Genomic DNA, 24,498 nt, shown 5'->3' with positions numbered 1-24,498 from the left:
ACATGAGGAAAATGTTTTACCCCAAACCCTTTCCAAATCAAGCTATAAGGAGCTCACCAATCACTACTGGAAACTAAAGGCACATTTCTCAGGTAACTGCAGCTGTCTTTCAATGCCACTCCCTGTAGCTGAATATCTAAAGACTGTTGGATTTGATAAATAAATGAGGGGGGTGCCTCTTAGTTACTGCCTGATCATATGAAGTTACCTTATACGGAGGGCCAAATTGGATGCAATGTTAAATAATTATTTACAGTAATATACTGTACATGTATTTTTAATAGCAGCTGATATTTCGGGGGATTGCAGAACACAGGAAGGGGAAATTTAATTCTTTCCTCCCCTACTGTGGTCCTGAGTTTAAAAAAAAAACAAAAAGCAAACCCACCTCTAAAGCTGATATATGTATTGGGAGGAAATCCCATGATGTTGCCTGTATCAAAGCATACAGCAGCTTCAAAGGAGCAAACTGTATTTTTAACAAATGCATTTTATGTCTCATCTTGTTTGGCCCTGAGTCATGCCATTGATCCATCTAGCTCAGTATTGAGAGGTGCCGGGCGATGTTTACATGCAAAGCACGTGCTCTGCCACTCAACTTTGACCCCTCTCTGGATCCCACAAGATTACTTTGGTTATAAGAACAGCCCAACTGCCAATGCAAGCTAAAGAGGTTTCCTTAGCTTGTCAAATCAGATCAGCCTGTCCAGTTTTGCTCCATATATCCAGGGTGAACCTGCACACTCAGCAGGGAGTTGCAGTCAAGCCTAGTTCCCTTACTTGTGCTTCTGATGAACTGGTTGCCTTCACACTTTGCATATTCAGGTATAAAGTATCTTAGCTTTACATCTTTAAAAAAAGTGTCGCATGACCTGTAGTGCCAGAAAGGAGCATGAAGTTGTGCCTTCTCGCCTGTTTCCGCTAGATTTTCACGCGGTGAGGAACAGAGGGGCTTCTAGCTTGAAATCAGAATAACTTTTTGAGCAAGTTTGCAACATTGGACTGTTTTATACTTTCTCTTCATGTTGTTGTTCTTTCTACAGATATAACAGGTAACACTGACATTAAGTAAAAACTCAGCAGTTCTGATGAACTCAGGCAAGGACCTTTTCAGCAATATGTTCTGCCAGTGAAACTATTTATTTAAGTGATAACTAGGGGATCATAGATTTTAAGGACAGAAGAAGCTTTGATGTTTTTTCTTTTTTTCACCTCTGAGATAACACACGCCATGGCCTTTTATTTAGTGATTCCTGCAGTCTGGAGAATTATCCTACCCCTACTACAGAGCTGAACACAATTGAGTGTAATCTATTGTAGCTGAAGTAGAGCATGTCTCTGAGAGACAAACAGTCTCCATTAAAGTCTCTTGGTGATGATGAGCCTAACACTTCCCTTGGCAGACGGTTCCAGGGCTTAATTTCCTTCATGCTTAAAATGGCTAGCAATACAGTTTAGGACCTGTTTTGCCTGAGATGCAGAAATGTAGCACTGCTTTCCCCTTAAATTTGATCCCTGTATTTATTATTCCCCAGGACGTTGCCGAAAGCACAACTGTGTTGATTATGTGCCACAAGGTCTTGGCCAACCGATTGCCATGACTTTGACGTCTGACCCCAGTAACTGCCCAAGATGTCACAAGGCCCAGCGGGAAGCAGCCCGGAGACTCTCCGTGCTTGAGAGCGCTGATTCGGATCAGGAAGAGGGAAGAGGACCCAGTGAAGAGGAGGGAGATGGAAGAAAAGAAAGCACCGGGACTACAGACCTGGAGAAAGAGGAGGAGGATGGAGAAGAAGGTGGACAGCTGGCTCTCTGGAGTGACGTGTGGCAAGAAGTCAGGGTTAAACTGAGGGGAATTGTGGAGAGCAAATACTTCAACCGTGGGATCATGATCGCCATCCTTGTGAACACCATCAGCATGGGCATTGAGCACCATGAACAGGTAGCTAGACTGGTGGGCAGTGAACAATAAATTAACTTAGCAGTCTGAGGCGATACTGTGTACCTTGAAAAGTATGGCTGTTATCTAGCACGTTGTGGTTGTCGGGACATCAACACAACAATGTTCAAGTGAGTTTACTCTTTCTGTAGGGATTTGGGGGGGCCTAGGAGCTGGTAGGTACCGTATTTTTCGCTCTATAAGATGCACCAGACCACAAGACGCACCTAGTTTTTGGTGGAGGAAAACAAGAAAAAAATTATTCTGAATCTCAGAAGCCAGAACAGCAAGAGGGATCGCTGCACAGTGAAAGCAGCAATCCCTCTTGCTGTTCTGGCTTCTGGGATAGCAGTGCAGCCTGCATTCACTCCATAAGACGCACACACATTTCCCCTTACTTTTTAGGAGGGAAAAAGTGAGTCTTATAGAGCAAAAAATACGGTAGTTCATGTATTTAAGGACCTAAGTATATAATCAAGCAGCACCTGGACAAGGCACCTGTATCTGCCATGTTCCCTTAGAGCTTCTATGATTATATCTTGTGCATAACTCTATACTAGGCTTGCACATCTTCCCCACCCCACAAGAAAGTATGGAAGGAAAATCCAATTGGAGGCTTTGCAGTAGCAATAGTGGTCCTGTGAACTGAGGCCAGGGTATCTGGCACCTATCTGGCACCTATGCAAATGGAATGGGAGACATTTGCTCTAGGTTGACTGAGGAAGATGCAGCCTATAAAAAACATAAGTAGCTCTGTTGGCTCGTTGCAGGGCAGGGGAGATGCTAAAGCCATGCTAGAATACTACATTTGTTAGGCCAAACCAATATGTCACAAAGACATGAGCAAGCTTTTGAGTTCCTCCAAACATCTTCAGACTGGATGTTTAGAAAATTATTTGTTGGGTGAGTGTAGTAAAAAAAAATAGTTCATGTTACTAAAGCCCCAGAGTCTGCAGTTTGTAACAATTTTTTAAGATGGAGTAATTGCATATTAGCCTCTGGTAAGTGTTTTGCAGATTACAGGTTGTACCAAGAACTGCTGGGATCAAGAAGAAATAACAGACATACCCCCATTTAAACAAAAATGAAATAAAGCAGTTAATCAATTCGTTCTCAGTCCTGGAAACAACTCTGTGACATTTGGGTTGGTTCCTAATAAAGGTGTTACCTCACTGTGGTTTTGGGGCAGAAATAGCTGGTAAGCCCACCGGGCAACAAGTGTCTGTGTTCACTAAATGAATGAATGGGGAGGGGGATTAATAGGTGAAGTAACCATCTGAAGTGCATTCCACCTCCTTTTGCTTCCTTGTTCTATATCTCCCTTTCAGTTCCTGCTCTCTCTTGGGGAACAGCCATAGCCCAGTGGTAGAGCAACTGCTTTGCATGTGGAAAGTTCCAAGTTCAATTCCTGGCGTCTCCTTGTAGGGCTGGGAGAGATTCCCTATCTGAAAACGTGGAGAAGCACTACTAGTAACAATATTGATCTAGACGAACCAACACAGCTTCCTACCTTTTTCTCCCTTTTATTTCTGTCCCTTTCCTTGTCCTCCTCTATTTATGCTCCATTCAGCTGATCTGTGTGTGTGTGTGTGTGTGTTTCTGTTTTTGCCAACTCTCCGCTCCCACTATCTTCCTCTCTTTCGGTCTCATTTCTCCCCTCATTAGCTAACTGAATCCTTAGTCTATTTGGTTTAGTTTAATACAGCCTCTGGGGACAGCGCAGGCACTTCACCCACCGCTCAAATCAAATCCATCCGTTTGCCAGTCTTTCCAGCTTAATTAAGAGACACACAAGCACAGCCCGTTTCTACAGAGGTACAAGGGAATCCAGTGAGCCCTGTACGGATGGAGCTCAAGGAACCCTCTCAAGGGGCAGCAGGGGCAGGAACTCTCCTTTTAATCTGAAACTGTGCTAAAGAATAGATCAAAATAGAAAAGGCAAATGTCTGGGCACAAATGAGGCTCTCTGAACTGTCACAGAGGAATCAGCTACACATAATATTGAGCAGAGTTGTAACCTAAAAGGCAGCTGTGCCAGACCTCAGATGTTTGTACTGACAACCTGCCGCTCAAAGCCTGCACGTACCGCTGCTGTCATGTGGCAGTCTTGTCTTTTGTTTAGTGTCTTGTATAGCCAAAGTGATTCACTCTGTTGGGTGGAGCTGCAACACCAGCTTTCTTTCAGTGGAGCTACTTCTGCTTTTAGCTTTGGGGAAGGAGGGTGAGGCAGCGAGGAGGCCAGTTGCATCACCAGAGCCAATCCAACCTTGTCCCTTCCAGTAAGCAGCTGATGGGAGGCCAGGTGTGCAATGGTACCCCCTCCCGCCTGCTGCTACTGATGTATGCAGTAGGAATGGCAGAGGACCCAGCTTTCAAGGCGCATACAAGGAAACTCAGATATTTGTGTTAGAATTGTGACAATTCCAGTGCTCATTCTGTTTGTAACAGGACATTTTCAGGCCTTGATGTTGTAAAGATTTTGTTTCAAAAATTGAAAACCTAAGGGGTTTCCAAAGAGGGCTTGCAAAGTACAGGAATTATTAGAGTAGTGATTGCTGTAGCTGTTCTTATTTGGAAAGTGCTTCGGCACTCGGTGCAGCACAACAATTGAATTAAAAGAACAAATGCTACCCACAGGCTTACACTCTGAACTGTGAAGCCAGTAAAATAATTTCCTAATCTATTGGTGTTATTTTTAATCTCTCAGGATTTTTCTTCCATTTCCCCCCAAGGGCTGATGCCACATTTTCACATCACATAGAGAACACATTGTAGTTTTGGCCTCAGCTAAGTTCATGAAAACAATTTGCAACTTATGTTAATTGCAGGCAATTAATTCATGCAAATTAGTTTTGTTCCTCCGCATGAAATATTCCCTCAGTAGCCGCACCCTGATGTCTGTAGAAAGTTAATAATGTGGCATTTTAAATCAACATTATAGCTTTGTAGAAAATAATTATATTTCTGTGTTTACAACTGCAAAGAATCTGCATTATGAATGTCCAGTTGCTCATCAGAAGACATGGTCGCCTTCGCACAACGTGGCCTCTTCTGCATAAAAACAGTTTTTCACCGAACTCGGGTGATCTGTATTTGTTGATGCATGTTGGTATGCTTTGTGGACAGCACATCGTATCAAGATAGTGAGAGATGACCAACCCTTGCTCAGTATTCCTGACATAGGTGACAAGCCTAGCCCCATTTACCTGAAAGTAAACCCCACCGAATCCAATGGGACTTCTGTGTAGATGTAGTTAGGATTGCCATGTAACATACTCTCTGGAATGTTGGTTCATCTGAAGTGCTTGTGAAATATGTGTTTCAGTGTAGTCAGAAGAGGGAGGAACTGGCAATGTAGTTGCAGACTGATGGTCCTGTGGAGATCCTGTGATCTGCCTCAATGAAGCTGGAGCTTTGCTGTGAGCAGTTCTGTGGACAGTGAAAGAGAGAGCAGAAGGTAGTGCATGTGGGCAGATACTATCTGAGTGGGTATAAAATGAGGGTGAGGTCAAAGGTCAGGAGGAAGGTGTCATCTCCATGTTTGACAAGTGAGGCAACCTGATGTGAGCATCAGGAAACAAACCTGACAGGGGTCTGTTTCCTCTTACCAAGGCCTGTCAGGGAACTTGGCACCTACTGCTTAGTGGGGGCCAAGTTAAATCCAGGATAAGAAAGACGGCTACCAGGTCATGCATACAATATCTTTCTGTACATCCACACAACTAAAAAAAAAAGCCCCCTAGCTTCTTCTTAACAATAGATGAATCTGTCAATATTGGTTTCTCTCAGTTTCTCGTTTTTCCGATCTTGAATTCAGGTCTCACATTTCTGCATCAGTTTGCAGATTCCGCCCCCTCCCCCCACCAAAACAGTCCTTCTGAGAATTCATCAGGACATTTCTCCAAATACAGGCACTCTCCCACTTACACATGATTGACTCGTGTGCAACCACATATATGTGTGATGTCAGGAAAATAAATAAGTAATTTTTTTCCAAATCCAGAAATGGTGGGAGAGAGCTGGAGAGTCCTCGTAGCTCACAAGGAGACTCTCCCCAGAGCCCAAAGAGGACATCAGTGAGGGCAGAGGAAGACCCAAAGAGACCTGAGATGCAGTGAAGCTTTGTTTTGGCTGCTCAGCCTCCCCGCCTAACAGCTGACATGCGGGGTAGCACAGCAGCAGCAGCAACTTTCTTGCGTATTCTTCAGGCAGCCCCATAGCTTCAACTACAGATATTTTGATCTGGATTGGGGAGAGAATGGGAGAGAGAACTGAAGATCGGGGGGGGGGAGGAATGGCACTCCCCAGTTTACGTGATTTCAGTTATGCGTGCAGGGGCCTAGAACATAACCCCTGTGTAAGTGGGCTGTATACAAATGCTTGAATACACAGAAACACAGATTTGCAAAGAAGTTTTTGGTAATGGATTTTTGGTGTATTATTTTCACTACGTTATGTTATGCACACTTTATCATTAATTTACCCTAGTATATGCATTTTTGTACAAATTACTTAGCTGGAGAACTGCATTGCAAAATTCAGAGGAATGCAAATTTCAAAGGATGGTTGTGTTTTGGTTCACATATTGTTTCAGAAATTGTGAATTAGGTAGTTTGACACTTAAATGCAATGCGAATCAAATTTCTCCTCCATCCTTAGTTTTTTCTTTTAAAAAATGCTTTATTAGTTTTGAAAACAAAACAATACAAATACAAAGCTAAACTAAACTCTACTATATGCAACAATAATCAAAGGGCAATCCCTACCACCCTTAGTTTCATTGTTTTTCTGTGAAAGTTTGACAGGATAGCAGTTGAGTGTGGAAAATACCATTCTTCTCCTCCCCCCCCTTTTTTTTGCAATATGTATGATGATAACCCACATTTGCTGACTAACCTGCCCACAGTCTTGCTTTCTGTTTATGGAATATTCATAGCACAGAATTGGCTGTGAATCAGACAGTGTGGGCATAGCCTTTTAAGAGGGCCCTGGTTGATTAGAACCTCTGCTTTGTATAATAAGCACTAATGTAGCCACCTCATTCTTAAAAAATAATGATGCCCAGCTCAGAGGAGGCCTGTATAAAAACATAAATCATTTTTTAAAAAGAAAGCTCTGACATAAAAGAAAAATTAAAGGAGCTGAGTAGTTATCATTTTGATTGGCAACGACTAAGGGCAAAGAACAATCAGTATAATCATCTACTAGTATTCAAATATTATAAACACATGACTTATATGATGGAGAGGTTATCCAAGAGCCATGTAGCTAAAGGGAGATTTTGGCGTGAGTTACTTCATTTAAATTTTACATAAGCTTGAGTTAATGTACTGTTTAGGACTATTTATAGAATAACCATCAGAACATAACAACAGTATGTGCTAAGACCTCTGGAAAGGGTTTAATTTGAACCAGTATTGCCACAGCTTAACTTCAGAACATTTTTAAAATCAGTGCCGTGACTCAGCCCTGGAAAGTATGAAGTAATAATAAAGATGAGCTAGTGTAGTGTAGATAAGACTTTACTCTCTTTTTAGGTCAGATGTGAGGAACTTGTGGCCTTCCATATGTTGTTGGACTCCAACTCCCATCATCCCTGACCATTGGCTATGCTTGCTGTGGTTGATGGGAGTCAAACAACTTCTGCAGAATCGCAGGTTCCCCACTCCTGTCTTAGATTAACCTGCCCTATCACAATAGCCAAAAGAAAGTACTTCTTTATACAACACATAATAGGTTTGTCAACCTCCTTGTCACTGGGAATAGTGATGGCCACTTTCTTTAGGACAAATTTATGGAGCATAGGTCTATCAATGAATTAACTTCATAGCAGCTAAGTATGCCTCTGAATATTGCTTACATTTTATGCCTGCCATTGTACATGGTTCGCCTCCCCGTTTCTAATCTCACAGCAACCTTGTGGGATTGGTTAGGCTGACAGCTGGCTCAAGATCCAAAGTGAGTCAATTCTACTGAACTCAGTTGAGCTAGCTCTTGATTGCACTGTAAGTGAGATCTGTGGTTGAGCAGGAAAACTGAATCTCCCTCACCACCACCTGTTTCCTTCCTTCATAGAAACCTTGTGAGATAGGTTGGTCCAACAGCTGGTGTGAAACAGCCAAGTGTGTGCTGACCATCATTCCTCCCACTCCTGCAACTTTGTTAAACACCCCCAACAAAGCGTCTAGTTTGGGCTTCATATATTATCCTCATCGTTGTTTGTTTTGTATGCCAGGGTTCTTTGAGGGAAGTCATGTGCTTTAGTTGTATTGCATGTCTTCAGCCTCCCCTCCCCTCATTATTTTCCCATCCTAATAATTTGCTTCTGGCTTCCTCTTTGCTTTGCTTTTTCATTGTGTCTCTGGCTCTCCGTGTTCTGTTTTGTATTTTCCCTTCCACTCTGGAATGTGGAATTGTTAGAAGTTTTGCCTTTCCCCAGCCGTTCCTCTCCTGTCTCCCTCTCCTACGCTCTTCTTTTCTTACCCAGCTCCCTAGGTAGAACCATTCCCTGGGGTGAGTGATGGCCCATTAGAAAAAGATTAGCAGATGTGCACTTGACTAGTGAAACAGATGTCAGGGAGGAAAGGAGAGTGAGCGGGAACAGGTGACCTTTTCGGTAAGAGACAGACAAGGATGACTTTTAAAACATCAGTTCCTCACGAAGGCACAGAAGGCGTGAGAGAGAGAACACGTCAGCAGGAGCAAGGAAGACAATTCACCAGTATATCATGATGCTACATTACATTTCTCATTATCACTGACATAATCTGTTCGGTTTGGGCTGGAATTGGTATTTTTGCTTTTTCTAGTTTCTGCCAAAGACTCTTCGGGCAGATTTGCTTGTGCAGCTCTGAGCTTATTTTCTTGTGCAGCTCTTTTCTTGTGCAGATTTGCTTGTGCAGCTCTGAGCTTATTTTCATCACGGTTGTGCTTGCCCCCATACAGACAAGCGCACATCTAAATAGGACAGGCCTGGTATCTGAAAACGCCTTGCCAAAAATAGGCGTATCTTTAATCCACTTGGATGTGCGCTCGTCTCTGTGGTGGGGAGCTTCATGGAAATGAGCATTAGACTACAAATAGAAGTTCCCCCCTATAACCTTTCTGCAGAATACATTTTCAGCAAAGTAAATATGCACTTGTTAATGTTACATATTTGTCTTATGCAAGCCACACTTCTCTCCTCAATACCCCTTCTGTGGGGTGGAGACTGCATTTCCCAGACTTGGTCTGTGTGCTATATTTTGTGCTTGCAATAAGTTCCCCATACAGCACCTCCATTGCTATTTCTATTTGGGAGACTTGTCGGAGTGGTTCCGTGTGATATCTTTGACATTTTTAGTGTCATTGCTTGAACACTGGGGTGTGTTTATTGAATGACTGTATGCGGGAATTCCACCACGTGCAACTCTAGTACCATGTGCAGGAATAATTGAAGTAGATGGATATTAGAAAAGCTGCTCCCCACCTCTCTCTACCACTGCCCTGCCATGTCAAAAACCACTACTTTTTGTGAAACAAGGTGAGGTCTTTAGTTTCACTCTCCCACACACTCAGCATTTTATTTGTTTGTGAGATACTCCATTTGAACATTGAGATCAGAATGAAATATGCTAGTCATATTCAGGGCACAATTCCGTGCCTCGGGTTTCACATCTCTCATCTATTTCAGATGAAGGGGGAGGAAAATGCAAGCCCCATAGACCTCTTCTCAGAAAGGCAAGGAAAAATGAAAAACACACCACAATGCGATTTAGAAATTAAAGCGTTCACAGTGAGGCAGGTTATGTCTATTTTTACAAAACAAGTTTTTGTCCTGCTCAGTCCTCACTCGTATTTTCTTCTAGCGTCTCCTCCCCGCAACTCAACATTTTCAGAAGTGGGTAGTGGTAGTAAAATGCAAAATATATTCTAATGTGATATCTGCCTTGGAGAGTGATAGGGTGAAATTACAGTTGGCGTTCCTTCATGTCCAGGATAAACATACAAATTTTAGGACAGCATCCTATTTTCAACCTGCCTCAGAACACATATTGCAAAAAGCTGCTATCTTTCACACCAGCTTGCGGGAGTTTTACACAGAGGCTTATTGAATGAGCCAAAATGTTCTTGTTCTGCCTGATTCTTCAGCTCAGGAAATGAAAAGTAGATGATGATGATGATGATGATGATGATGATTTATTTATACCCCACCCATCTGGCAGAGTTTCCCCAGCCACTCTGGGTGGCTCCCATTCAAATATTAAAAACAATACAGCATTAAACATTAAAATTTTCCCTAAACAGGGCTGCCTTCAGATGTCTTTTAAAAGACATCTGATTTCCTTGAAATCTCCTTGAAATTTCCTTGAAACTAATTTCCTTGAAATCTGATGGCAGGGCGTTCCACAGGGCAGGCGCCACTACCGAGAAGGCCCTCTGCCTGGTTCCCTATAACCTCACTTCTCGCAGTGATGGAACCGCCAGAAGCCCCTTGGCACTGGACCTCACTGTCTGGGCTAAACAATCAGGGTGGAGATGCTCCTTCAGGTATACAGGACCAAGGCTGTTTAGGGCTTTAAAGGTCAGCACCAACACTTTGAATTGTGCTTGGAAACGTACTGGGAGCCAATGCAGATCTCAGGACCAGTGTTATATGGTAGAGATGGTAAAAGTAGAGATAAATAAGGGGAGGGATTTCCACTTCCTTCTGAAATTACCGTCTGTCTTTTCTTCACCCTACAATACAGGTTTTTAAGTTATGAGGGACGACCCTTAGAAGTTAATCCTATGCAGATTGACTCCAAAGTAAATTCTGCTTCCCTGGGGCTTACTACAGTGTGCATAGTCTTACCCTACAAACACTTACTCTTCCTTCTGTGTGACAATGTACAAGATCACTCTGTTAGTTTTTACGTTCCATCTTTTGCCTTTTAGCACTTGCATTATTAGTCAAACATAATTATGGGTGGAAATAGAGGCCTTGTTTCCCATTCTGTCTTTACTTTTTCACTTAGGGAAACTGGCAGCTTTAATAAAGAATCATCTGGCATGGGAAAGGTGTGCAGTTGTTGTTGTTTTCCCCTTCTCATTGTGTTGAAATTAGCGTGAAGTCACTGATCCCGAGAAAGTGTGGGGATGAATTAGTAGGCTGTGGAGAGAGAAGGGTTTTGCTTTTTCAGAATACAGGAGGGAGGGGATTTTTTTGGACAGCAGTTGTCAAAACCACTTGGTGTGAGTGAACAGATGATTATGTGGGACAAAGCGCTCAGGAACTGGAATGGGAACTCAGGAGAAAGCATCGGAGGGCAGGTGGTTGAAGTCTATTCATTCAATCACTTATTTGTTGTACACACACACAAACTAAGCAGAACTGTATTTTTCTGGCTTAGTGAGTGGATGTTATTTGCAAGTTCCAAGAAGACCACAAAGGACCCGAGTGAAACCCTGATACCGCATGCATCCAAGGCTGAATCATTTGATTCAAGCCTTTTTTTCACCACAAACATCCCAGGGGGTAATAGCATCATGCCACCAGTTTTCTTGACACGCTTGTTCTGTATGCAACATAGAAGTGACATGATTGGCTGCATACTCTGTTTATGGAATTGTGTTATAGCCTAAGTGTGTGCTTGAGCGCAAAGCATAACAAGCTCCTCTTCGATAAAATACATTCCAAGATATCTACATATTCCATTGGGTAATTAATGAGACAGCAGCCAAGAGAGAGAGTTATGTGAGAAGATTAGCAGAACAAGGCCTAGCAAGCTGCTACTAGAAGAATATGGGTATAAAAAGGGACTGGGGGTGGGAAGCTGAAAACACCGAGAAAAGAAGAAAGGAAGGATAGAGGAAAGTTTTGTTCGAAAATATGCATTATTGCAAATGGAGAGGAAATCTCAAAATAACTGGGGTGAGTGTTATTTTTTGTTTCCAAAAATTGATTGATTGATTGACTTTTGCATTAAGGGAAATGTTAATAATAATAATAATAATAATAATAATAATAATAATAATAATAATAATTTATACCCCGCCCATTTGGCTGGGTTTCCCCAGCCACTCTGGGCGGCTTCCAACAAAATATTAAAATACAATAGTCCTTCAGTTATTAAAAGCTTCCCTAAACAGGGCTGCCCTTCAGATGTTTTCTAAAAGTCTGGTAGTTGTTTTTTCCTTTGACATCTGGTGGGAGGGCGTTCCACAGGGTGGGCACCACTACTGAGAAGGCCCTCTGCCTGGTTCCCTGTAACTTTGCTTCTCGCAGGGAGGGAACTCCCAGAAGGCCCTTGGTGTTGGACCTCAGTGTCCAGGCAGAATGATGGGGGTGGAGATGCTCCTTCAGGTATACTGGACTGAGGCCATTTAGGGTTTAATACAAAACAATTTTTAAAAGAAATGTGCTAATTCGTTTTAGAAAACAGCTCTAGTATACCATCATAGTCTGGTGCTAGTGCTCCAGCACATGCCATGGATGGTGGAAATGATAAGCATACCTTGTTGATGGTTTAAAAAAGAAAAGAAAAGAAAAGAAAAGAAAAGAAAAGAAAAGAAAAGAAAAGAAAAGAAAAGAAGGGGATTGAAATAGTTTGTGCCAATTAAGCAGATGAAAAAATATATATCCAATGATCATAAAGAACAACAAAGTTTGATGCAAAACAAAATTATTTATAGAAATAGTCAGTGAAAGACCACAAAAATGAAATTGTGTGCTTCTGTTGTTTGAATACAACCAAGTCCATAATAGAGCCAGTGGCGTAGCGTGGGTTGTCAGCACCCGGGGCAAGGCAAGTAATTTGCACCCCCTAACCCGTGGATTTGCGCCCCATAATCCGTGGATTTGTGCCCCCTAACTCTAACCCCCAGATGTTGCGCCCGGTGCGGCCGGCCCCCCCTGCACCCCCCACGCTATGCCACTGAATAGAGCTATGTCTGGCAATCCAGCAGTGAATTCACTCTAAATTTTTATAGTCTAAGATCAACATTAGTAACATAGTAATGTAATTCTATAGGAGGCAGAAGAGGGCACTAGTACGGTTAAGTCCCAAATATGCATACATTAAAATGAGAACATGAAACTTGCAGAAATAACTTATACCTTTCTCAGTACTGAGATGCAAATTTTACAGATAAGGTTTTTCAACATGCATATAACGGCCTCAGTGCAAATGCCCTGAGGATCTTCAAAACAATTTCAAGTTCCCAGTTGGTATGCTGGTCCATAATCTGTATCGCATATCCTTATTCGTAAGGAACCAGCATTCAGTACAATATACATGGTATATTGTAAATCTCTATGGAACATCACAGTAATCCTCAATCTTCTTTGGAACACCAAATTGGCACATTAAGCTTCCTGCAATCTCATTTCTTCATTTCATAGGGTGAAGCTGTTCTTCACCCTAAAACAGCTACAATTTAAAAAAACAGCAACAACCTGCAGTCCTGGAGACAGAACCAAAACAGAACATAAAGGATTTAAGGTAAAAACTCGGGGATAACAAGTGAAACATCATGAAATATTGGGACATCACTGGGAGATGGTGGTTTTACAGACAGACATTTAACATGCAATTTAAAAAATAAATAATAAAATGAAAAAGTTGCAAGAGTCTCTTCTCTACCCAGAGTCCCCATTTCTTGCACACTAGGCGGAACAGTGTGTGATAGAAAGTTTCCTAAATGGCTTCTGATTATTTTATTTTATTTTATTTTATTTTATTTTATTTTATTTCTCCTGCAGCCAGAAGAGCTGACTAATATTTTGGAAATCTGCAATGTTGTGTTTACCAGCATGTTTGCCCTAGAGATGATCTTGAAACTTGCTGCCTTTGGCCTCTTTGATTATCTTCGCAATCCTTACAACATCTATGACAGCATCATCGTCATCATCAGGTAATGATAATCAAAGCTATGCATCAATGTATGAGAAGTAGTGTAAGAAAGATGGGTGAGGGTCAGTTTTGGGGCTGCCCAAGAAGTAAATGAAACTCATTCCAAGCAGTGTTCTGAGCAATGTTGTGTTGGGACAGCACATCTCAAGCCATTCTAGCCTTTGGTGACGCCACTACTTTATATTAAACATTTTAATCAATAAAATGTGAGAGCCACTTGAAAAGGTAGTGCACAGGACCAAGGAACTTGCCATTCTGGAGTCTGTTCTCAGCCTTTCCACCAGCTTTCCTTTGGATTCAGGACAATTCCTATTAACTTTGTAATTGTGATCCATTTTGCTATATATAAAACCATGAGTATCATGGTTCTGCTTGCATAAATCCGTTAAACATGGGGGGGGGTTAGTATTCAACTGTGTCCTACCCAGAAGAGACCCACTGAAACTAATGAACCAAAGTTATTCAGGTCCATTAACTTCAATGGACATTCCCTGAGTAGGACTGGTGTTAAATACCACCCACTGTCCGATCATATAGGTCCACGTGCAGCCTTATAACTGTAAGAGAACCTTATGCCTAGATTCGCCATTCACTGCAACTGTCCATCAGTTTCTAAACACCCACCCTGTTCAGAGTACCATTTATACAGGAACAGAGGAAGCTGACTTCTATCAGGTTCATTTAGCTCAGATGAATCTACTCTGACTTTTGACAACTCTACAGGGGCACAAAGCTTTGCTTCCTCACATCTAGAGGAAATTATCCAGGAAGTTCCTGACTCTAGTTTTAAGAATCCTGGTGCTGTGGCATCTGCTTCAGTCAGCTCCTCCTTGCCAGTTTCCAGTTTGGTGGTCCCCTGATCACCAGCTTCAGACTCAGACCCAGGAATCTTCTCTGGCTCCCTCACTGCTGGACTCTGGGGTCAAAACAGGCCCTTCATCATGCAGGTTGGCAGCTGCAGCTTCCTACTTCAGTCTTAGCACTCTAAAAGCCGCTCGCTCTGCAAGAGGTTTTGGCAGCAGGGAGAGAGATTGGCCACCAGGACCTCCCTACTTCCTACTTGCCAGGGTGCAGTGCACCTGAGAAGAGGGGAGCTTGGTAGTGGTAGCCAGAAGATATTATTCAACTAGGTTTTACTCAGTGTAGACCTGCTGAAATTTATGAGCAGGACTAAGAAAAGGAAAGGAAAGAGCCCCTGCTTTCACCCTTGAGCAAAGCACCTCCAAAACCATTTACGGTGTTTGTGTATGTTTTTTGAATTATGGCTCCATTGAAGGTTACCAAAACAGTTGCCACCTGCAAACATGGGGGGGGGGGGCAGAGCAGTGAACTGGGGCTGCCGTTTTGGCTAAGCTGTAGTTTTCACCCTTTGTTTCTTCCCTTCTGGTTCTTGAGGCTGGAAACAAGCTTTCGCTTCTGTGGAGCATCATAACATCTTTGTATAAAATGCTTTCAGGAGAGATCCTGAAGGAACCTGTTGAAATTGACTAAGGGAAGGATATAAGGGGAACATTAACTCCAAAGAACAAAGAATAACTCAGGAGTTATAAGCAAGTGTATTTTGTTCTCACCAAATTAATTCAGACAAACTTTGTATTTCTTACACATAGGGATATTTGGTTTATAGACACCAGTGCAATTGACAACCAAAATTATCTCCCTCCTTCCCGCTCTCTGGCAAACACAGTCTACCTGGATCTCAGTTAAAGATCACTCAAATAAAAGTTGCTTCTATTTATAATATTCACACTGTCATTCATCATCCTTTGGGATTCCTTTCTATTACTTTTCTCAAGGTCTCACTCTGGCCCTCCCTTGTCTCTTGTTGCTTTTGTCCCTGTTTTGTAGCATCTGGGAGATCATAGGCCAAGCTGATGGTGGCCTGTCCGTGTTGAGGACATTCCGGCTACTGAGGGTGTTGAAGCTGGTGAGGTTCATGCCTGCCTTGCGGCGTCAGCTGGTGGTGCTCATGAAGACCATGGACAATGTCGCTACCTTCTGCATGCTCCTCATGCTGTTTATCTTTATATTCAGGTGAAAAGAGGAATTCCAGGGTGCAGAGACACTATCCAGAATGAGATCCATTTTACTTGTTCAGTCACAAGAAAGGATGTATGTTTGTTTGTTAAAACTTGCTGTGTTAAGGGGGAAAACACTTTTCAAGGCAGCTTTGCAAAACTCAAAACACAGGAAATTATTATTACACCACACACACACACACACACACACACACACACACACCAGCAGCAGCAGTGCAAATCAGCTAAATGCAGACTTCTGTCTTCAGAGTTTTGTTTTGCTCAGCAGTGATAATGCCATGGGAAGGGAATTCCAAAAGTGTGGGGTCACCACTAACAAAGCCCCTGCCCATCACCACCAGCCTAATGGGTCTCACTGGTGGGCTGGTGAGCAAGGTCTCAGGTGCTGATGTTGATGTATTAGCTGTCTTTCAGATAACATAGTCCCAAACTAGTTAGGGTTTTACGGTATATGCTAAAATAAGCACCTTGAATTGGGCCTGGAAATGAAAAAGTAGCCAATGTAACTGATGCAGCATAGGTGTAATACGATCTGGATGTCTTAGCAGCCACATTCTGTGCCAGCAGCATTTTCCAAACAGTCTTTATTTTTATTTTTTTAAATGATATTTATTAAGAGTTTAAGCCACAGCTGCCAAACTAACCTAAACTGATAAAAAACACCCTTGGCAACCAACATCACAACCAAAAGCACCAAGTCCAGGCTGTGTTTAAAGGGAGAAAATTGTTGTGAACTCTCTCTGCTCTCTGTGCCTTCCTTTTGGGAGTCATGTGCAATTAAACACTGTTTCTGTGCCCTTAATGGAAAACAATGTGCAATAATGCCGGGATCTGAACAATTCAGGAAATCACCAATTAAAATGACAGTTCACAAAATCAAGATAAATGCAAAGTAGCTAGTCAGGAAACCCTGAACTGCTGCGCTAACAGAAATGTGCAGGTAGAGGAACAGACGTTCAAACCCTTTAAGTATGGGTTTTGCTGACAGTTACCCAGGGTTAACAACAGACAGAGCATTTTCCCCCTGAATAATAAGGAAAACAAATTCACGGTGAACGAGCCTGGGATAAATGGGATTAGAACTAGTAATCTAAGTTGCAAATGGCCCATGACCCAGCAATATGGTGGAGTCTGGGATTCTGCTACAGCCTCCAAACGAGTCTGAGGAAGGCAGGGCAGCCTCTTCCAGCCAGAGAGGCACTGGCATGACAGGTTCTCCTGGTGCTAGAATTCCCAGTGAGGTAGGGACACCAAAGGCTGGTTCTGAGGGCAAATCCTTCTGTCCCCTATATCCGTGACCTCTTCTTCTGGGGGTGAGGAGGCAGAGCTCTGGGTCCTGTGACAAGCCATATATGTATTGCCCTAGTTTCTTTAGTAGAAGGATAGGATACATATGTGGTAAATAAATAAGAACATTTTAATAATGAAAATTACATCAGAAATGTGTTGATTTAAAAATTAAAAAACTGTTCTTTCCAACAGCATCCTGGGAATGCACATCTTTGGGTGCAAATTCAGCCTCAGGACTGACACAGGAGACACAGTCCCTGACCGGAAGAATTTTGACTCCCTACTTTGGGCTATTGTCACAGTGTTCCAGGTGAGACCAAGAAATAGGAAAAGGGAATAAGGGGAGGGGAAGGAGACATGTCTTCCAAGAAACAAGGAGTGATTAAGGGAAAGGATAGGATTTGAACCATCAGGCTTGTGGGCCTGCTGCTATGCTTAACACCATGCCATCAGTTGCAACCCACTAATGATTGTGAGCTCAGCTCGGCCCACTGGTAAGGGATCCACAGTGTTTCTGCTACTCTACAGTAAACTGTAAATGACAACCCACTACATTTCAGAGAGTGCTTGTGGCATTGGAACAGCACAACACAGCCAATGCATCTCCTCAGGAAAAAAGATATATCATGACCAAAACAGAAAAAAGTTAATGCATATGAGCGGGCTGAAAAGGATAAAACCAATTAGATACTTTTTACCTGTCAGTTAATGTATTTTCCAGCCTGCATGTTTTGTTCTTGATTTGACTTTGCAAGCTTGGGTTCTGTGTTACAGATCTTGACTCAGGAGGACTGGAATGTTGTGCTCTACAATGGCATGGCCTCAACTTCTCCATGGGCATCTCTTTACTTTGTGGCTCTCATGACATTTGGCAATTATGTTCTGTTCAATCTGCTGGTGGCCATCTTGGTGGAGGGATTCCAGGCCGAGGTGAGTTGCTACAGTAGCTGCTTTCAGGGAGGGTATGGCACACATCTATAGCTGGTTGGGGACATAGCCTGAAGGGCTTAGAAAGGGTGGCGAGGCATCCCATGTCCAGTGATCTTCCAAGGAACGTGTTTGCGGAGGGTGGGTTTCAAAGCAACTGCAAGAAAAGCAAGGACATGTGCCATTACATGGCCTGGACACTAAGGTGTTGCCTCTTCTGTGCAGTGGCATGTCAGCTAATGATTTCCATAAAGTAGTTTGCCTTGCCTTGGAAATCCCCTACCAAGCTGAAGCCACAAAATGCTGGAATCACAGGGAAGCACCTCCTTTGCTCTCAGGATGCTCACAATTCCCAGGTCTTTGATTTTATTTTCCCAATGCAGGGTGATGCTAACCGGTCATATTCAGATGACGATCAGAGTTCATCAAACAATGAGGAGTTTGACAAATTCCAAGATGGCTCGGGTAAGAGAAGGTGGTATAGGAATTCTGCATGACTATAACTGCAGTGAGAACCGCTGCATGAAATCTAATTTGTGAACATATTGGTTTTCATGAGAGTAGCGAAATAAAGTCTATTACTTAATATTGCCCATTTTCCCTATTTCTCAAGATTGGCTGCAATTCTGGCTTATTAGCATAACTACCTTGCAACTTTGAATTAGGCTGCAATCGTAGTGACTTACCTGGGAGTAATCCCCATTGATCTCAGTAGGTCTTACTTTTGATTGCCTTGTAAAAGCGGAATAATCTTGGATCCTACTTACAGTTGTGTTGGTCTCTGCTTTTATATGTGAAAACATAACATCTTGGAAAGTTCCCTCCTTAGGAACATAAGAAGCTGCCTTATACTGAGTGAGACCATTGGTCCATTTAGTTCAGTAATGTCTACACTGGATTGACAGTGGCTCTCCAGAGTTGCAGGCAGGATTCTCTGTCTTAGCCATATCTGGAGACACTGGGGATCAAACTAGGACTTTCTGCATGCAAAGCAGTTTCTCTACCACTGAGCTACAGCTTTCCCTTTTCATCTTCCTCTACCCCAAATGTGCTCTGAGTCCACAGCAATGGACAATTTGAATGCATTTGCATTTCTAATAGTAAAAGGCAAAGCTATTGCAATGTTTTACTAAAGGATTTTGATGCCTTTTGGACACGCTGTGGCCCAGATCCTGCCATTTCTCTTTGAAAGGCAACAGTGATGTCCTAGGCAGGCTTGGCGAAATCAGGATACTTGGCTTTTCTACTCGACCTCATAGGAACTAGGATAACAATGATGAAGATGTTCAAGCTGCTGATGGAACAGGGCTCCCACACTGAGTTTCAATCAAACCCCTAGTGTTCAAATCACACAAAGCACATCAGACGGAAATAAAAAATCTGTGTAAAATACCCCGTGGGTACTGATTTGACTTGACAAAAGGTTGGATTCAAACATCTGTAAAATCAGCCAAAAGACAGGATGGCAGAATTTTGTTTGTGTGATAGCCAAAGCAATGCCCTCTGCACTTCTTTGAGAATACTGCAAATTGCCCTCAACACAAACAGCTGTAAATGCCGGTTACAAGCCTGCGTATTCTTACTAAGGACCACAGTGAAGAGGGGGAAGTTCGCTGGGAGTCCGGGGTTTAAAGAAAGTGATGGGGGCAACGTACCATGGAAATTCACGCCAGTCAGACACCCTTACTACATTGGAGTGGTACTTGAAGAGAGAAATTGCATTTTACCTTTGTGTTGTGAGCAATGATCTTTTCTCTTTACCATATGGCAGCACCCAATAGTGTGTACCATTCTAAAGATACATCTCTGCCTTTCCTTCTGGACTTCAGTTTTTATTTGCTGTTGGTTTGTAGGGTGCCCAACCTGGAGGGAACTTCACTGGTTGTCTGCTTGCTTCAGAACCTCAAAGCCCCTAATATTGCTGACGGGTTTCCAAGGCCAAATGGCTCAATAGGCGCTCTGCTTCCAGGGAAGTCAAGACATGTCTGGTAGTAGATAGATTCCCAGATACAAATGAAAAGAGACTTGCTGGTGTTGGTCTGGGGACGCAGAGGTGGCTCTCAAACATAGGGTACAAAACAGCTTGTCACAGATTGGTTAATGTCTTCATCGGTTTCTCTCATTTTTACTATATTCTCCTTTTGTAATGTGTGCCTGCTGCAGGAACAAAGCTACAGCTGCCTTCGATTTGAAAGCAGGAAGGGGGGGTATCATCAGTCATTGCCGTTTTGCTTCTTTCCATGTATGTGAATATTAAGCTGCTCACACTAAGGATAGCTATTGCTACTGCATCAGTTCTCCTGCTGCTGTAGTGGAGTGCCTACTGCAAGAATCTTCTTTGCTAAGCATTTGGGCAATAAAGAATAAGCTTTACTTTCTCCCAAGGAGAACGTTTCCCAGATTTAATGGGAAAAGTATGAAGCACTGTCAGTGCAGAAGCTATTGGATGATGGAGAAGAAGGATACTTTTTGTTCTCCCATATTGTTCTCCCTATTTCCTAGAGGCATTGCTATGGAGATAGTGCCAAAGTCTGAATCTATGTATGTGGAATTTATGTATGAGCACAGTTCCTTCGAGTTCACTATATATCTGAAAGCACGTGAATGCATTTATCGAAGGGCTCTCTGGGTGGAAAACGGAATGTCCTTTGCTCTCTTTCCTTTGCATTTTTCTGCTTAGATCCAAAGCTTTGTGCAATTCCCATGACCCCAAATGGACATCTTGACCCCAGCCTTCCATGTCTCAACCAGCCTGGAGCAGCTGCTGGAATTCCCAACCCTTCCCGCAATACTCTGCAGCCAGACCAAGTCCTCATGGCCCTCGAATCCAGGAAAAGCAGTGTGATGTCTCTGGTGGGTGAATTTAAATCTAGGTGTAGCACATGTTACCTAAAGCCAACATACTACAATGATTTCCAGTCCTAACACCTGAGAATAAGATAGTTTACTTTATGGGACCAGAGAATAAGTTCTTCTACATTCAGAGCATGTGTACTATAGCTTAATCAACATCTCTCTTAATTCAAACCTTAATCCCAACTCCAGCTTCAGTTCAAATGTAAGAAGAGCACTGCTGGATCAGACCAAAACATCCTGTTACCTTCAGAGGCCAGTCAGGTGTCTTTGAGAAGCCCATAAGCAGATTGAGGGAGTGATAGCCCTATTCTCCTGCTGTTCCCTAGTGACTGGCATCCAGAGACATGTTGCATCTGGTCCTGTAGATAATCTATAGCCATCCTAACTAGTAGCCATTGAAAGCTGTATCTTCCATGAATTTCTGCTCCACATCACCCATGGTTTTCCAGAACTCGTTGTCCCCACTGTTAGAATGTGCAAGATCCATTTCCCTTCCAGCCCTATGGAAATGGATAAGAGTAGTGCTGGGTGGTTGGGTGTGATTTAGTTATTACGATGACCAAGCCAAAACCATATACCTCTAATTTACAGTTAAAAGAGCTTGAAGTAAAAGCAACTAGTCTGAAGTAAGTTATTGTTCCATTGTAATTTTAATGATCTGTGCTGATTCTGAACTGCCTCATGTGATTTTCCTAATGAAAACATTCTGAATAAATAAATGGCTGAGGATGTTGACTTGTGCTGCTTTCCTATTTGGGTGGGGGCGCTGAACCCTCTTCTTGGATTTATTGCAGTCTAGCTCTCGTAGTTCTCATTACGGTGCCTGGAGCCGGACTGGGGGCTGGGGGAGCCGCCGCTCCAGCTGGAACAGCCTCGCCCGGGGACACAGCCTCAAGCACAAGCCTCCTTCAGCTGAGCACGAGTCCCTCTTATCCGGGGAACGACACAGGGCATCAGAGGGTGAACAGGAAGGGCTAGTAAGAGTTCACCACCATCGGCGAACCCTCTCCTTGGACACCAAAGGCTCCTCTGAACTGGTGGAGTTGGCACCCACGGTCCTATCCAATCACAGGCCTTTGCGGAAAATGGGTGTGACCACAGGGCCCAGTGAGCACCAAAACTGCAATGGCAAAATGCCCAACATTGCTAAGGATATGTTCCCAGAAATGAACAACCGCAAAGACCATGGAGAAGACGAGGAGGAGATAGACTATGTAAGTAGTTGCTTCCTCCACTAAAGGGGCACTAGGGCTTTGTAAAGTTGAGGAGAGCCATCATAGCAGAGGGTGAGCTGGACCAGCCCAGAACTTCCTGCCTGTACTGTGCAAAGAGAGATCACAGTGAAGCTCTAAGAGAACCCTTTCCAAAACTTCTCCTCCCATGAAATGCTTTTCATGTCATGTTCTCTGAAAAGAACACTGTGTTCTGTGACTTTGTGTTGCACTTCTTCAATTAAATAATGCATACCAAGGAAGGAAATAGTAGGTAAAGATGTGCATAAGAATGCATATATTAGTGAAAATACCGTATGAAAACGCATTCTACTCAGGAAAATTGCCTATTGGAATGTGTATATCAGGCAAAATTTTATACCAGCACATGTATGTTAGGAGAAATTTGCATTAGAATGCTGATCAGTTTTCACGATATATATATTTTTTACAAAAATCACAAACTGATACAGAAATGTGGAGAACTGAATTTGACAACAGAAAAAAATAGAAACAGAGAGACAAAAATTGAGACATTTGCCCTTCCCTAGTGGTGAGTGAGCTATCTTCCAGGAAGATTTGCCCATTCTGATCTCATTGAAGAGTGATCAGCTTTTGAAGAACTCTATAGAACTCTATGGTTCCCCAGATTTCCCAAGCCATAGACTCTTCTGGCATTATTTAATTGGTTTCAGAGTGCTTCTACCACCTTTCAGGGCACACTGCCCACGCAAGGCAGCTTACAAGACATGAAAATTCAATCTCTGTCATACACCAAGAACAGCTAAAAATCCCACCCACAAGTACAGCAGAATCCTATCAATCTTCATAGGTTTTCTTGTTTTTTAAAGATCAGCAGTGATTAGGCTTTACGTGTATCTATCTGAAGCCCTGTCCTTAGCCTGAGTCTTGTCTGAAATTCCAGATGTGTTAGTAGAATATTTCCTCTTATACTACATCTCAGACTCTCCTTTATATTTTTGGCATTAGGAACATCCCCATGGATACCTGCATGCCTCTAACTGTGTCTCTCTATTACTTATGGAATAGGCAATATTAGTAAGAATGCACAAACCTCTGATGTAGCCAATGTTTGAAAAAATACTGTGAACTTTATGCAATGTTACTTCAAATTGAGTCTGATTCCCCGAGACTTACTCCCAACACCCAAGTAAGGGTGCTCAGGATTCAGTCTCTGCTACATAAAATTCTCTCTCTAAGGAACTCACTGGATTTCACCAGGTGTGAAATGTCAGTATCAATAAGGGGCATTTGGGGGTTTTCTCGGTAGAAGGCAATGCTCTGAGCTGTTTCAGTAGCCCATGGCTGTTAGTAATTTTAAGTGTTGCCCAATCAGCAAAGCTTTCAGTCTAAGTAAGAATGGCAGTGCTGATTCTCTACTTTCTAGGAGGTAAATTAGTTCATTAATCCTGCCATGGTGCTTGCAGTTGGCTCTGATGACCTTGAAGTTCTCTTTTCAGCCCTTCAGTTTTATGTCAGATCAGAGAGAAACTTCTGAACGCTCTGACCATGCCATCATCGTCTCCCACAGCTGTGATTTCAAGTCATTTTCTTACCCTGCATGGGGCATGGTGGGTAGTGAATGATCCATATAGATGAAGAACCTGTAAGGTGTCTCAGTTTTTGGTATGCAAGGCGTTAAAGGAGTCTTGCTCATATGGGGAAAGTGAAGAAGGCGGCAACTTCTGATGCTCTGCCTCGCTTTTCACAGAGCCTGTGTTTCCGTATCAAAAAGATGATAGAGGCCTACAAGCCAGACTGGTGTGAGTTGCGTGAAGACTGGTCCATCTACCTTTTCTCACCACAAAACAGGTATGTGTCCTTTACTTTTGCTTATGTTTGTGAGGGATGGGCAAATTGGGGTGTGATACTACCACGCTGCCTTGAATTTTTTGCATTTACCTTCAGTCACACCTGCACATCTTTTAGAGCACATGGTTGGTTTATGAATAACATCATGGGTAGGCAAACTAAGGCCCGTGGGCCGGATCTGGCCCAATCGCATTCTAAATCCGGCCCACGGACGGTCTGGGAATTAGCGTGTTTTTACATGAGTAAAATGTGTGCTTTTATTTAAAATGCCTCTCTGGGTTATTTGTGAGGCATAGGAATTCCTTCATCCCCCCCCCCCCAAAAAAAATATAGTCCGGCCCCCCACAAGATCTGAGGGACAGTGGACCGGCCCCCTGCGGAAAAAGTTTGCTGATGCCTGCATTACATTATCAGACATACACCATGATGTATTTTTTTTAGCAATGTTGCACTACTGTATCTTCTTTTCACAATACATTCTGCATTATTTTGCAAAGCTTATAGCAGCAGAGGAAGTTATCCCAGCTCTA

At 42.8% G+C, this 24,498-nt stretch overlaps 1 protein-coding gene across 5 annotated transcripts in view; it reads left to right on the top strand.

Moving 5' to 3' along the window:
* Positions 1-24,498, top strand: part of CACNA1I (calcium voltage-gated channel subunit alpha1 I) — a 361,276-nt gene that overhangs the window by 292,656 nt on the left and 44,122 nt on the right. For 4 of the 5 annotated variants that reach the window (XM_081928146.1, XM_081928149.1, XM_081928147.1 and 1 more), the window contains 9 exons: positions 1,536-1,942; positions 13,662-13,813; positions 15,661-15,846; positions 17,334-17,451; positions 17,916-18,071; positions 18,425-18,533; positions 20,749-20,921; positions 21,719-22,138; positions 23,868-23,968. In XM_081928146.1, the coding sequence (XP_081784272.1) occupies positions 1,536-1,942; positions 13,662-13,813; positions 15,661-15,846; positions 17,334-17,451; positions 17,916-18,071; positions 18,425-18,533; positions 20,749-20,921; positions 21,719-22,138; positions 23,868-23,968 (1,822 nt within the window). The remainder of the gene's footprint in view (positions 1-1,535; positions 1,943-13,661; positions 13,814-15,660; positions 15,847-17,333; positions 17,452-17,915; positions 18,072-18,424; positions 18,534-20,748; positions 20,922-21,718; positions 22,139-23,867; positions 23,969-24,498) is intronic. The other variant, XM_081928148.1, reaches the window with a different exon arrangement.

This window comes from Podarcis melisellensis, assembly GCF_964234715.1.
Source record: "Podarcis melisellensis genome assembly, chromosome: 10".
Lineage (NCBI taxonomy): Eukaryota > Metazoa > Chordata > Lepidosauria > Squamata > Lacertidae > Podarcis > Podarcis melisellensis.
The sequence above is the reverse complement of the archived record's forward strand: the minus strand, read 5'-3'. Positions and strand labels throughout refer to the sequence as shown.